We start from the raw sequence: 15,634 nt of genomic DNA, 5'->3' as shown, positions 1-15,634 counted from the left end.
CTGAAATAAGGTAAACATGTCTGGTCTGTTTGGCCAAAATACATGCCTCACAATAAAAATCATTCAAATTACATCTTTTAATCAAATTAGGAAATAACTTGGACAAAATAGGTAAAGGAACGTGGCCAAGACGACGATGCCACTGCAATAAGGTAAAAGGTGCAGGAGAGGTGGAACTAGAGACCGTATAAAGAGCTGATGGGGATCCATCCATCAAGTAGAGCCCCCTTTTCTGTCTACCACTGCCAATCGTAAGCCCCGTTTCTAGGTCTTGAAACACACAATGAGAAGGAAAAAAAGTTATTTTGCAGCTCATATAATGAGTAAGGTTACTAATAGATAAAAGATTAGCCGAAAACTGAGGAACATGCAAAACATTAGACAAGGTAAGAGAAGGTGAACATATAATAGATCTTTTCCCAGAGATAGGGGAGAGAGACCCATCAGCCTTTTGAATATCTTGAGCAAAAGGAACAGATGAATAAGAATGAAAAAAAGTAGATGAGCTTATCATATGGTCGGTTGCCCCAGAGTCGATTATTCAAGAGGAATAAGTCAAATTGACATTGTGACAACCAAAAATACCTGTAGGTTGTGGATCAACAGAGGGAACAATGACAAAGGCTATACTTGCATTGGAAGTCGGTATTGGAGAAGACGAGTCAAATCTAGACATCAACTGGTGAAGGTGCTGGACTCATTTGAGGAAAGAGGTGTTGGAGTACTTAGGGATGTCAGAATTGGCTTGATTTGCAGATGCTTGATTGTTGCCCTTGGTTCCATTCTTACCTCCTCCACGAGAATTTGTTGGACGTCCATGCAACTTCCAACACTTGTCCTTTGTATGACGCTCTTTTCCACAATACTTGCATTTTACTTGAGGGTGAAAATCACCAGAGCTAGATTTATTATTTGCCATAACCAACCACTAATGCAGATCTATTAGATGTCTGAGTGTGTACCATAATTGTCCTTCGATTGTCCTTTGTATCTACCATGGCATAGGCTTGAGCCAGAGAAGGGAAAGGCTCTCTAGAAAGGATTTGTGCATGAATTTGATCTAATTCTATATTCAATCCTGCCAAAAAATCATAAACTCTTTGTTTTTCTTCCCATTGTTGATAGACAATAGCATCTTCAGCATGCTTCGGTGTAAACTTCCCATAGAAATCTAAAGTCTGGTAATATCCATGAAGAGTGTTATAGTACTAAGACAGAGTAAGGTCCTTCTGCTGTAACTGATTGATTTTTCGTTTAATTTCAAAGCACTGTGCATCATTGCCTACTCTGGAGTATGTATTTTTAGCGACTTTCCAAATAGTTGCCGTATCAGGAAGGAGGAGATAATTCTCTACTATGCTTGATTCAACGGAGTTGAGGAGAAAACCCATGACCAAGCATTCATCTGTATACTATTTAGAAAGTTGCAGACTAGATGTGGAAGGTTTGGTAGAAGTCCCATTAAGATGGCCAGTAAGACCACGAGCACCAACAACATGGGAAACTGAACGAGACCATCTAAGATAATTTGTCCCATTAAGTTTCGCAGTGGTCATCTGAAGTGGAGAAAACTCACAATCCCTATGAATGGAAGACATAGGAGACTCTTCAGATGTACCAGATAAAGGAGATATGGGATCAGCAATTGCAAGAAGAAATCACTCAAATTTACAAATAGTTCCCTATAACTAGTTGAATTTACAAACAAACCCTTGGTGTAATTTGAATTTAAGAAAAAGTCCCTAAAATTTTTCAAATATACAAAAAAAATCCCTGAAATGTTTTGCATTTGCGAAAAGGTCCTTGAAACTTTTTGAATTTACAAAAAAGTCCCTAAAGACTTTCGGATTGGCGAAACTGAATTTATTTGAATTTGCAAAGCAACCCTTAAACTATTTAAATTTACGAACTAGCCCCCTGTGAATGCATCGAATGAAAGAGGTGCAAAAAATCAATCGGTTCTTTCTTTTAATTATGACGATCGTTTCTTTCTTTTACCTATGACGATCGTTCCTTTCTTTTACCTATGACGATCATTTCTTTCATCCCTCCCACCTTAGTCCTCATTTATTTGTTTTTTTTTATTATTTTTTTCTCCTTGTTCTTTCGAGAAATTTTCTTTTGCAGGTGTCTGCGTTTTCTGGAGTTGGAACCTTTTCTTCAGCAAGTCTTGCTGATGGAGGTGCAGCAGGTTCTAGAAGGGCAGCGGCAAAGGCAGCTGGTGTAGGTAATCAAGTTAACAAAAAAAAAAAAAAAAAAAAAAAAGCAATGGCAGCAGCTGCTTCCTTGGCAGCCAAGCGTGCTCTTAAATCGAGATGAATGAGGCTCCGTGTGGCCAAGATTGCTTGCGGGACCAGATCATGCAATGCCCTAGCATACAAACAATTCACTTACTATCTCGAAGCAGCAATATCGGTATCCGCAGTGAGGGAAATCAAGAGAAAGAAAGTTTCTCTAGTTCCCTCTTTCTTCCCTAATCAAATATTAGGCTCTTGATACAATGTTGTAATGTGAAGAATTGCTCTAAAGTTTATTCATAAACCCCAATAGGGTTTTTGTAGTTACAATCTAGTAAAATCCCATGTGAAAGTAGGAAAAAGGAAGAAATGCAAAATAAATAAAAAAACTAACTCTAGACTTAGAATCCTATCCTAATTAGAAAACCTCAGTCCATGCGTTCAACACCTATATTCCTTTTTATCATCTGGAACAGTAAAAGGGGGAAATAGTGTAGATAATTTTTCTGATTAGCTATAAATTCCATAGGCAATAGATTATTAGGTATTAATGAAATAACTAAAATATAAAATACATATACATAGTTTAATGTCTCTCAATTTATTTACTTGAAGCTTTTTATTATGCTTTTAAATGTTTAATTAAGCTGTTCAACACATTTGTTGCTTGCAGAGAACTCTGACCCATCGGACGCAGTAGCTCTTACAGCAAACTTCACATTTGTTGCTCGTGACTATAAGACAGGGAAGTCTGCTCCTGTGAATCGGATTTCCCCTGAGACTGACAAGGAGAGAATGCTTTGGGAAGAAGCGGATGCAAGAAACAAGACCCGGAAAAGAAAAAGAGAACATAAGAGAGAGGTTGAGAATGGCGATGTTAACAGGGTAGAATCACTATTGGCAGAAGGACGGATTTTCTGTGACATGCCGACTTTGGCAAACAGAGACAGCATTCTTTTAAGGGATACACGCCTTGAGAACTCTTTGATTTGCCAGCCGCAGCAGAGAAATATTCATGGTAGGATCTTTGGGGGGTTCTTGATGAACAGAGCATTCCAATTAGCCTTCTCAACAGCATATGTCTTTGCTGGAGCAGCACCCTGTTTTCTAGAAGTTGACCATGTTGATTTCTTAAGACCTGTAAGTGAACTGTTTCTTTTGCATATTCAACTAAGCTACTGTTAGTCATACTTCTTGGAATAATTCTTGAAAAACTCATTAGTTGGTGCATGATAGGACCCTCAGGAAGTTGCCCTTAGTTCCCCGAATGACAAACAAGAAGCAATTACTACTGACATCCACCATTACAGAATAATAAGAACACCCAACAAGGTAACAGCTGATTTCATTGAATAAACTTTGATGATTACCACGAATGGATACAGCCCTGTTCCTATTCGATAATATTCAATTCTTGAATCAAGAAAAACAAACTAAAAGTTAAGTAAATGATAATAACACAGTCCCAAAACCATACCTGAGAGGTTCCCCTCTCCCAGAAAGCTCTGCTTGCTCCTTTCTTCCTCTTTTTCCCCCCTCCCTCTCACCTCCCCCCTTTCTTACATAACTAATCGTAACAAACTCTTACACTTCTATCCAATCTTCTTTTGCCACCTGGACTGTCTCCTCTACACCTCTGCTCACAGCAGAGTAGTGGTTGCTGTCCAATAGGGAGTTGCCATCTGTCCTTTCTTTAATTTGAAGTTGATCCCCTGCAGCTGCTGCGAGTGATGTTGTGTTCCTCCCCCTATCCTTGCATTTGTACACCCGAGTTATGAGGGGCTTATCAACACTCCCTCCCTTCAGTTTCACCTGGTCCTCAAGGTGAAAATCAGGAAATTAATTGTGCAATTCACAAAAGTCCTCCCAAGTGTTCTCACAGCTAGGTAAATGCTTCCATTGAATCAGCACCTCTAGTGCTCCATGAGATTTGTAACGGATGTTTAATAATTCCCCAGGAGTGAGTCCCCATCTTTTGCTAAACAAGATGGCAGGGGCTGAGTGATGATGTTGTTACCCACTACCTTCTTTAATTGTGAGACATGGAAGACCGGATGAACCTTGGAGTCGGGTGGGAGTGTAAGTTTGTAAGCAACTGGGCCAATTTGAACTGCAATAGGATATGGACCATAGTAACGGTGGCTGAGCTTCTCATTGGGGCATTTGGCTAGCTTCTTGAATCGGTATGTTGGAGTTTGAGAAAAACTCCTCTCCTACTTGGTAAGTGACATCTCCTTGGTGCTGATTTGTTGAGGAACTCATGCGGTCTTGAGCCACACGCAAGTTCCTCTTAACTCATCTAGGATATGATCCTGTTCATGTAGGAAGACATCAACTTCATCCACCTTGGAGCAGTTCCCTTCCCACTTGAGCAAGGGTGGAGGCTCTCGGCCATAGACAGTTCGGAAGGGTGTCATCTTTGTGGCTGAATGGTAGGTGGTATTGTACTAATATTCAGCCCAAGAGAGCCAAGTGTTCCAATATTCAGGCTGCCTAGCACAAAAACAGCGAAGATATATCTCTTAACCCTTGGTTTACCACTTCCATTTAGTCATCTATTTGAGGGTGATAAGTGCTTCTGAACTTAAGGTTGGTTCCAGCCAATTTGAAGAGTTCCTTCCAAAAATTGTTCATGAATACCCTGTCTCTATTGGATACAATCGACTTTGGAAACCCATGGAGCCGCACTATCTCCTTGCTGAAGATCATAGCCACATCTCTTGCTGAATACAGGTGTGTAATTGCATTGAAATGCCCTTACTTTGAAAGTCTGTCCACCACCACAAGTATGGTGTCTCTTCCTCGGGTTTTGGGTAAGCTATCAATGAAATCTAAGCTGATGTCCTCCCATACTTGGTCTGGTATGGGGAGAGGTTGCAGCAGCCCTGCTGGCTTCATGGCTTGGTGCTTGCTCCATTGACATGTGTAGCAAGACTCACAACTTGCCACGAAGTCCTTCACAGCCCTCTTCATGCCAACCCAATACACTACTGGTACTAGTCTTTTGTAGGTGTGAAAGTATCCGGAATGACCTCCAAAAGGAGTGGAGTGGAATTCAGCAAGCAATTTAGAGATTAGTTTGGAGTTTTCAGGAATGACCAGTTGCCCCCTATAGAAGGGTGTCCTATTTTTCAGTTTATAATCTGGAAATTTAGTAGAGCCACTAACTAGTGATTGCATCACCTTTCTATAACGCTCAGATTTCTGAATTTTGTCTTCTAAACCTTCTTCTTCCCATGTTGTTGCCGATAGACTAGAGAGTCGGATTGTGCCTTCCATCTGTCGGGACAAGGCATCTGCAGTGTTGTTCTCACATCCCGGCCTATAAATGATTTCGAAGTCAAACCCCAACAGCTTCATAATCCATATTTGCTGATCCTTAGCTACTGATTTTTGGTCCATCAAGTACTTTAAACTCCTTTGGTCCGTGCGGACTTTGAAATTGTTGGCGCAACAAGGTGATGGTGTAACCACTCACAAAAACAGTTGGATATGTCTCTCACAAGAAAGAGGTTTAAAAAAGGACTACAACAAAAGAAACACTTTTCTAATTAAAAAAGGAAATCTTACACAAAAGAAGTGCTACAACACTTTTTTCTCTCCACTATTAACTCCCCCAATCTCTTTCTGCTCACGTGTATTGAAGGTGTTTCAACACCTTTTTTCCTCTCTTACTCTCCTTCTCTTTCCATCTACTAACTCTCTTTCTTCTTCTAATTACATTTCATATTACCAGGCCCTACTCTATTTATAGAGATTCTTAACCGACTGTTTCAGAGGAAGCAGTCGGTTTACTTGAACCGACTTAATCTTCAACCGCCTCTGAATTTTCCTCAAGCTTCTACAGTTCTCCTAAAAAATCTGTATGATTCTAATATCTTCATCAAGTTTCTAACACTTTCTTTGAGTTTGCCGACCTTCCAAGTCAGTGTTTGAATTCAACACTCCCCCTCAAACTCGACTTGTCATGCCGAGTTGTGCTTTTAATCTCTTGAACACTTAAGTCTAAAGTGGCTTTGTAAAAATGTCTGCAATTTGATCGTCAGTTTGAGAGTATGCCAGCTTCACATTATTGTCTTTCACATGCTGTCGTATAAAGTGGTACTTTGTGTCAATGTGCTTAGTTCTGCTGTGGGCCACTGGATTCTTCGCGAGAGAAAGCTCTGACTTCTTGTCAATGTATATGGTTGTAGGATCCTTTTGTGGATGATGCATCTCTTGCATAAGATTCCTCAACCATATTGCTTGTCACGTACATAATGCTGCTGCAATATATTCTGCTTCACATAATGAAAGCGCCACAGTTGATTGCTTCTTTGATGACCATGAAATTGCTGCAGATCCAATAAGAAATACATACCTTGAAGTACTTTTTCTTGTATCTAGGTCTCCCCCATAATCACTGTCGGTGTAGCCAACTAGTCTTGGATTATTTGACTGAGTATAGAACAGACCTTGAGAAGTTGTACCTCTTATGTACCTTAGAATCCTCTTTGCTGCGATGAAGTGACTCTACTTTGGCTCTTCCATGTATCTGCTGACGACACCTACTATATACATGATGTCTGGTCTTGTGAAAGTTAAGTACCTTAGGCTTCCAATCAAGCTTCTGTCAAAGGTAGGGTTGACTGATTCTTCTTCTGAATCATGTCTCAGCTTCACATTTGCATCTGCTGGTGTTTCTATTGCCTTGCAACAATCCATCTTGAACTTCTTGAGTACTTGTTCTGCATACTTCTTTTGTGAAATGAAGATTCCTTCATCTGCTTGCATTACCTCTATTCCAAGAAAATATGACATCTTTCCAATATCTGTCATCTGAAATTCTCGTGTCATGGCTTTCTTAAAGTCTTCGAACATACCTGGATTATTTCCTGTGAAAATCATGTCATCCACATAGAGACAAATGAACATGATATCTCCATCTCCATTTATCTTTGTATATAAGGTGTGTTCATATGGACTCTTTATGAAGCCATTCTGCTGGAAATATGCATCAATCCTCATGTTCCAAGCTCTTGGTGCTTGCTTTAAGCCATACAATGCTTTCTTTAGCTTGTATACTTTATCTTCTTGGCCTTTCTTCACATATCTTTGGGGTTGCTCAGTGTATACTTCTTCTTCTAAGTATCAATTAAGAAAAGCTAACTTTACATCCATCTGATAGATTCTCCACTTGTTCTGAGCTGCCAAAGCAATAAGAAGTCTGATGGTGTCAATCTTTGCAACTGGTGCAAATACTTCATCATGATCAATACCTTGTTGTTGCTTGTAGCCTTTTGCAACAAGTCTTGCCTTGTATTTCTCAACTTTTCCTTCTTGATTTGTCTTCGTCTTGTACACCCACTTTACTCCAATTGTCTTGTGTCCTTATGGCAAATCAATGAGCTCCCATGTATCAATTTTTCTTGATTGCTTCTATTTCTTCATCCGTGGCAATTTGCCATTTCTTTTCAAGAGCAGCTTCTTCATATGTGATTGGATCACATTCTGCTTAAAGGCAAAACAATGTAAAAGCATCTGCCATTTGTATTGGTTCAATAGTGTTGTAGATATCACTAAGCCTTCGTGCTCTTGTAGGAGCTTCTGTTGAGGAGTTGCTTCTGCTTGGAGTTATTGGAACTAGACTTGGTGGAGGAGTCTGACCTGGATCTTCATTTTGTGTCGGTGCTTGTTCTTGAAGATCTTCATCTTCCAAAAATGTTCCTTTGATATTCTTTTCTTCTTCAATCCACTTCCAATGATTTGCTTCATCAAAATCAACATCTCTTGAGATTACAACTTTCTTGCTAATTGGGTTGTAGAGTTTGTAGGCTTTTGTTCTTGCATCATTGCCTATAAAAATATGCTTTTCTCCTCTATCATCTACTTTCTCCTTTTTTGCTCTGGCACATATACATATGCAATGCATCCAAAGATTTTGAAATGACCAACACTGGGTTTGTACCTGGTCCATGCTTTAAAAGGTGTCTTGAACTTGACACTTTTAGTTGGGCATCTATTGAGTAGATAGACATCACATGCTACAGCTTCAGCCCAAAAGACTTTTGGTAGATTCTTACCTTTCAGCATGCTTCTCACCATGTCGAGAATTGTGCGATTCTTCCGTTCCGCAATTCCGTTTTGTTGTGGAGTATAAGCAGCTATAAGTTGATGCAAGATACCATTCTCTTTGCAAAAATTTTCAAATAATCTTGAAGTATACTCGCCTCCTTTATCTGATCTGAGAGTCTTGATGTGATAGCCACTTTGTTTTTCAATCAGTGCTTTAAACTCTTTAAATTTGTCTAAAGCATCTGATTTTTCTTTAATAAAATATACCCAAATACTGCGGCTAAAATCATCAATAAAAGTAATAAAGTACCTATGACCTCCAAGTGATGCAACCTTAAGTGGTCCAACTATATCACTGTGAATCAGCTACAATGGCTTTGTTGCTCTTCTTGACTTTCCAATTTCAAAGCTTTTTCCGTGTGATTTCCTCGAATGCATCCTTCACAAATTTGATATGGATGATCAATCTTTGGTAAACCATTCACCATATTTGGCTTTCACAATAATTTTAAGCCGCTGAAGCCAAGATGCCCAAACCGCAAATGCCATAACCATGAGTCATTCTTGATGATGGAGTTTAGGCACTTTACCTTTTCTCCTTTGATGTCCAAAGTAGATAGTCTATTCTTAGACATATTTACTCTTGCAATCAAATCTCCAACCTTGTTCATAATAGTGAGTGTGAAATTCTGGAGATGGATATCATACCCCTTTTCTAGGAGTTGTCTAAGACTTATTATGTTGCTCTGTAGTCCTGGAACATAATAAACATCTGTGATAAACTTGTGGTCTCCATTCTTCGCCTAGATCATTATCTTGCCTTTTCCTTTGACTGGAATCTTAGATGAATCACCAAACATAGCTTCTCCTTGGACTGGCTCGTTCAATTCTATAAAATATTCCTTGATGCCGCACATGTGATTACTTGCGCCGGTGTCAAGGAACCAAGTATGCTCCTGTTGTTTTCCATCTTCTCTATAGGTCAGCAAACTGTGGATTGATCGTTTACCTCTTCTTTAGCAAGGTGAGTCTTTTCTTCGATCTTTGGTTCAAGCTTTTCCTGGCACTCATAGCTAAGATGACCATACCTCTTGCAATTATAGCATTGATATTGGCTGGGGATCTTTCATTTCTTTGAGAATAATAACCACGTCCTCTTGATCTCCAACCTCGACCTCTTATATTGGATCGTTCTCGATCATAATTATTTTGTTCTCTCCATCCTCCACGTCCACCACTATTGCTATAGTTGCTGCCTCTGAACGTTTCTCATCCAGGCCGTCCACGATTTCATCCCGTCCTCGACGCTACTTGAACCTTCATCTTTCATGGATAATTTACTCTGGAGAGCTTGATCCAGACTTTCACTCGGATTTTTATTTCTATTTATCCTTTGCTCATGAGCATGGAGAGAACCCATAAGCTCATCAATAGATAGTGAGGATAGATCCTTAGATTCCTCAATTGCTACTACAATATGTTCAAATTTAGGAACAAGGGATCTAAGGATCTTTTCCATAATCCGGACATCATCTAATATTTCTCCATTTCTCTTCATTTGATTACTGATAGTTTGAACTCGACTAAAGTAATCAGCAATAGACTCAGATGTACTCATTCTAAGAGTGTAAAATTCAGCTCTTAGAGCTTGAAGGCGTACCTTTTTTGCTTTATCCATGCCTTGATAGGATTTGCAATATCCCATGCCCCTCGATTTGGCATTTGAAATCTTCTCGAACACTGATTCGTAGAAATAGAGCTTTCTTATCTTTCCTTCTTAAATCCTTCAACATACATTTCCGTTCATCGGACAGGGCTACTTCTTCAGCTGGTTCTGATAGCCTTCATCAACAATCTCCCACAGATCTTGAGATCCGAATAGTACCTTCATCTGAATGCTCCAATTATCATAATTGGATTTTGTTAATTTAGGAATCTGAGGCTGGATCATATTCGCCATCCTGTAACAAGTTGATGCTTCCAATCAACTAGAATTGAACAGAGCTCTGATACCAAGTGTTGGCGCAGCAAGGTGATGGTGTAACTACTCACAAAAACAGTTGGATATGTCTCTCACAAGAAAGAGGTTTAAAAAAGCACTACAACAAAAGAAACACTTTTCTAATTAAAAAAGGAAATCTTACACAAAAGAAGTGCTACATCACTTTTTTCTCTCCACTATTAACTCTCTCAATCTCTTTCTACTCGCGTGTATTGAAGGTGTTTCAACACCTTTTTTCCTCTCTTACTCTCCTCTTTCCTTCCACTAACTCTCTTTCTTCTTCTAATTACATTTCATATTACCAGGCCCTACTCTATTTATAGAGATTCTTAACCGACTGTTTCGGAGGAAACAATTGGTTTACTTGAACCGACTTCATCTTCAACCACCTCTGATTTTTCCTCAAGCTTCTACAATTCTCCTGAAAAATCTGTATGATTCTAATATCTTCATCAAGTTTCTAACACTTTCTTTGAGTTTGCCGACCTTCCAAGTCGGTGTTTGAATTCAACAGAAATGCCTCCCCAAAAGGTAATGGCGCCATTTTGGAATGGCGCCATTTCATAAACTTATTTGGCTCGGGCTCGGTGGGACAAGGCTTTACTCCAAAAGGCTATGGGATGCCTTTCTTGCATGAGGACAGCTCCCAATCCTACCCTTGAGGCATCCGTTTCCACCACAAATTCCTTCAAAAAGTTAGGCATAGCAAGTACGGGTATTGAGGTCATTGCTGCCTTTAATGGTTTAAAGGCTTTAGTAGCTGAATCATCCCACTGAAAAGCATCTTTCTTTAGTAGATTTATGAGAGGTGTGGCAATCTTCCCATAAGCCCGAACGAAGCGTCGATAGTACCCCGTGAGACCAAGGAATCCTCTAAGAGCTCGGACATTCTTCGGTAGTGGCCCCTCAATCATGCAACGTGTCTTCTTTGGATTTGTTGCTACACCACTTGCAGAAATTATATGCCCCAAGTAGTCCAATGTGGTCACTGCAAACGAGCACTTTTTCTGGTTTACCTCCATGCGACGTTACGTTAGGAGGTTTATGACCAGCCGCAGGTGATTCAGATGGTCCTCCATCGATCTTGTTCTTTAGCGCTTGAAAAGTGGCCAATGCATTCGAGAGCCCAAAGGGAATTACGAGTTTACTCGTAATGTCCATCATGTGTTCGGAATGCTGTCTTCTCATCGTCACCTTCAACAACCTTGATTTGGTGGTACCCTGATTTGAGGTTGAGCTTACTAAACACTTCAGCGCCACCCAGCTCATCCAAGCAACTCATTTATAGATGGTATGGGGAATTTATCGGGTACTATTAGTTTGTTAAGTGCTTGATAATCAACACAGAACCTCTAGCCTCCATCTTTTTTTCGCACCAACAACACTGAGCTCGAATTTAGACTCACACTCGGACGTATTAACCCAGCAATTAGCATTTCGTTGACTAACCTCTCCACTTCATTCTTCTGTGAATGAGGATAATAATATGGCCTGAGATTTGGTGGGTTACTGCCATCAACCAAACGTATCGAATGGTCATAAGGTCTCCTTGTTGGTAGTTCCCTGGGTTTTGCAAATAAGGATGGGAATTCCTCTAGTAATTTACGTACCTTGCCATTGAGATTAACACCCTCCTGAGCATCTGCTGGCATAGGCTTCAACTAGACTCCATCACCTTCCTATTGAACCATTTTCCAAAATTGTTGCAGGGTGGTCTCCACTCTCCAGCCTAAGTAATGTTGGATCTCCTCTCAATTTCACCTACCTATCCTTCCACGTGAACTGCATAGTCTGTAGTTTCTAATTGCTTTAAATATCGCTCAAAGATGATAGCCTCCACTGCTGATTTCATGTCGACACCACCAAGTTCGAACGGCAACAACTCGTGCACAAATTTCATGTCGTTGATCATAATAAGGACGCTACGACATACCCCTGTCCCCCTTTTTTTTGCCATCGCCCAACATCACGTGAAAGTGTTTCTTTCCTTCAACCTTCAGTCCTATTCTCTCCACCATTCTTCACGAGATGAAGTTATCAGTCGTGCCACAATCGACTAACAACACTACAGGAACCTCCTTAATCATTCCTCTCAATTTCATCATGCGAGGTGAATCGAGACCCGCCAAGGAACTTTGTGATAGTTTGACCTCCATTAACGAGCTGTGAGGTCCTTCGTTGTCCTCGGCTAACTCCATTGTGGTTTTCTCTGTATCTCCCCTTGCTTCTCATTTGTGAAAGAGCATTACCCTCAATTGCTTCATGGGGCATTGATGCCTACGGGAGTAAGGACCGTCACATCTGAAACATGGGCCCTTATCCATCTTGCTCTTCATTTCTTCAGGGGTTAACCACCTTGCCTGCTGCTGCTGCCGCCGGAGGTTGTCAAGACAGCTCCCTTAGAGGAAGACGAAGAGATGGGGTTGGTTTGCCCAAAATTTGACCAAGTGGCCATGGGTGAACCGATGTTTGGTTGGCTCGTTGAACCGGTTTGAGTGGGCTGAAGCCCCATGGGACTCGCGCGGTTCAGCGCCACAGTCCCTTGGGCCGTGGGCTGCCCCCAACCATTATTGAGCTGCACCAGTGAGGATTTTCTTAGGCCCACAAAGAGTGTTGTTCTTTGCTTCAATGGATTGGGCCATATCCATAACCTGGGCTAGGTTCTTAGGTTGAAACAATCGCAATTCAGCCCTAATATCCTCTCTAAACCCCGATAGGAAGGCTCCCTGTAACCAGTCTTCTTCCTTAGCACCAGCAGCAGCGACAAGGTTTCGAATTGGCTACGGTACTCTACGACGGTGCTACTTTGCCGGAGTTCCATGATTGCCTCTTGCGATGACCTCGCTTGCGTCGAACCAAACCGTTGGCGCATCTCTTGCTTCAGTTCTACCCATGAATGGAAGGGATTATGTAGTTCTCTAAACTTTACCCAATCGAGTGCTGGTCCTTTGAAGCAAATCAACGCTACATGTAATTTCTCTACCTCAGTAAGCCCTTGCAAGCCAAAGTACCTCTCCACTCTAGCAGCCCATCCATTCGGGTCATCGCCATTGAAGATGAGTAACTCAAGGTATCTCGGGAAGAAATCACAGCGCCCTACAGAGGTTGTTGCTCATTGCGGGTCTTGCACAATTGCACTCTGCGAGTCGTTGCCCAAGGAAGTTTGGACTGTTTCGTCCCTCTTGTCTAAGGTGATCTCCGGCGATGGGGTACCCACCTCTACTGCTTTGCCCTTAACCAGGTTTGCCTTGAGCTCATTTATGAATGTCAAAATTGGCTTTGTTCTACCCTGTCTAGCTTAGAATCAATCAACGCCAGTTGGGATTGCAGGTCTTTCACGCTAATTTCTAAGACTTCAACTTGGACCCCATTCTGCTCTTTAACATCCCCCGAATCAGCGCTCTGATACCAGATTGATAGGACCCTCAGGAAGTTACCCTTAGTTCCCCCTAATGACAAACAAGAAGCAATTACTATTGACATCCACCATTACAGAATAATAAGAACAGCAACAAGGTAACAGCTGATTTCATTGAATAAACTTTGATGATTATCATGAATGGATACAGCCCTGTTCCTATTCAATGATACTCAATTCTTGAATCAAGAAAAACAAACTAAAAGCTTTGTAAATGATAACAACACAGTCCCAAAACCATACCTGAGAGGTTCCCCTCTCCCAGCAAGCTCTGCTTGCTCCTTTCTCCCCCCCCCCCCCCCCACCTCCCCCTTCCTTACATAACCGAACATTCGTAACAAACTCTTACACTTCTATCCAATCTTCTTTTTCCACCTGGACTGTCTCCTCTGCATCTCTCCTCACAGCAGAGTAGTGGTTGATGTCCAATATGGAGTTGCCATCTGTCCTCTCTTGAATTTGAAGTTGATCCCCTGCAGCTGCTGCAGTGATGCTGTGTTCCTCCCCCTATCCTTGCATTTGTACTCCCGAGTTATGAGGGGGTTATCGGTGCACATTACCATGTTGGAAGGTTTAGTGTTCAGGACCCACAATTTGGTTGATTACCTGTACCTGTCTCAAGAAATTCTAGTCCAATGATAGAGTGATCACTGACCATAAGTCACCGCCTTCAATTTAGTGCATCCATTTTGATGTCCAATACAATGTGAAAGAGATGCTAAATAAATAATCTGATTTGACGTTAGGATTATATAAGTGCATTTTGTAATTATGGACATCCTTTTTAAGTTTTCTTCCATAGTAGGCTTGTAGTATGCCAATCATTTTTGAAACAAAACAAAAACCGAGAGAGATTGAGAGAATGAGAAATGGAGAGAAATCGTGAGAGAGGAGCAGAAGAGCGTTAGCTCAATGCAAGCAAACTCGGTGAACGTATTTTATTTTTTTGACTGATATTTATAGAGGCAACAACCCTAATTACAACTCATAACCAAGAGTCCATATCTTGGGGAACAAGTTAGGTACGGCTTGCATAGGCCACATGCTAACATGACCCCTTAAGCTGGAGCATACAAGTTTGGCACACCCAAACACTTGCAACACTTATTAAATGAAGGACCAAACAATGTCTTTATAGAAACATCAGCAATCTGATCAGCAGAGGTAACAAATGGAGTAGACACCACTCTTGTCATTGCAGCGTCACGAACAAAATGAAGATCCACTTCCACATGTTTCATTCTTTAATGAAACACTGGATTGCTCGCAATGTATATCAAAGCTTGATTACCACAGAACCTTTTTAAGAACATTCTCAAAGACTGTATGAGCCATAGCATGGTACTTCGCTGCAGCACTAGACTTGGCCACAATAGACTTGCTTCTTACTTCTCCAAGTGATGAGATTACCTCCTAGAAATAAACAATAACTAGAAGTAGAGTGTCAATCATCAAGTGCACCTACCCAATCCGTATCCGGATATGTCATCACAAGTCCTTGGCCTAGTGTTTTCTTTTCATAATGTTGTATTTTGCAAGCAACATTGGGATTCTGCATATACTGACTCACCACTCTTGCATATGAAATATTTGGCCTGGTAATAGTCAAATAAATCAACTTTACTAACATGTCTCTTGTACCATTGTGGATCATCAAAGTATATATCCTCCTCAGCCATCAGTTTATGATGGGGATGTATAGGAGTTTTCATTGATTTACAACCAAGCATTCCAGTCTCTTTTAATAGATCCAATGCATATTTGCGTTGAGACAATCCTATTCCCTTTTTACTTCTCAAAATCTCTACTTCAAGAATGTAGATTTCCCAAGTCCTTCATTTGAAATTTCTGATTAAGAAATTGTTTCACTTCAGCAATCCCTGTGATTTCATTTCCAAAAATGACTATATCATTGACATAAAC

At 40.7% G+C, this 15,634-nt stretch overlaps 1 protein-coding gene across 1 annotated transcript in view; it reads left to right on the top strand.

The window, feature by feature from the left end:
- Positions 1 to 15,634, top strand: part of LOC149010985 (Thioesterase/thiol ester dehydrase-isomerase superfamily protein) — a 40,474-nt gene that overhangs the window by 16,329 nt on the left and 8,511 nt on the right. Inside the window, exon 3 of the mRNA XM_089161909.1 lies at positions 2,911 to 3,377. Within this exon, the coding sequence (XP_089018035.1) occupies positions 2,911 to 3,377 (467 nt within the window). The remainder of the gene's footprint in view (positions 1 to 2,910; positions 3,378 to 15,634) is intronic.

The sequence above is a fragment of the Hakea prostrata genome, chromosome 7 (assembly GCF_041222555.1).
Source record: "Hakea prostrata isolate BN-2017 chromosome 7, UWA_Hpros_2, whole genome shotgun sequence".
Lineage (NCBI taxonomy): Eukaryota > Viridiplantae > Streptophyta > Magnoliopsida > Proteales > Proteaceae > Hakea > Hakea prostrata.
This window is presented reverse-complemented; position numbering and strand designations above follow the sequence as displayed.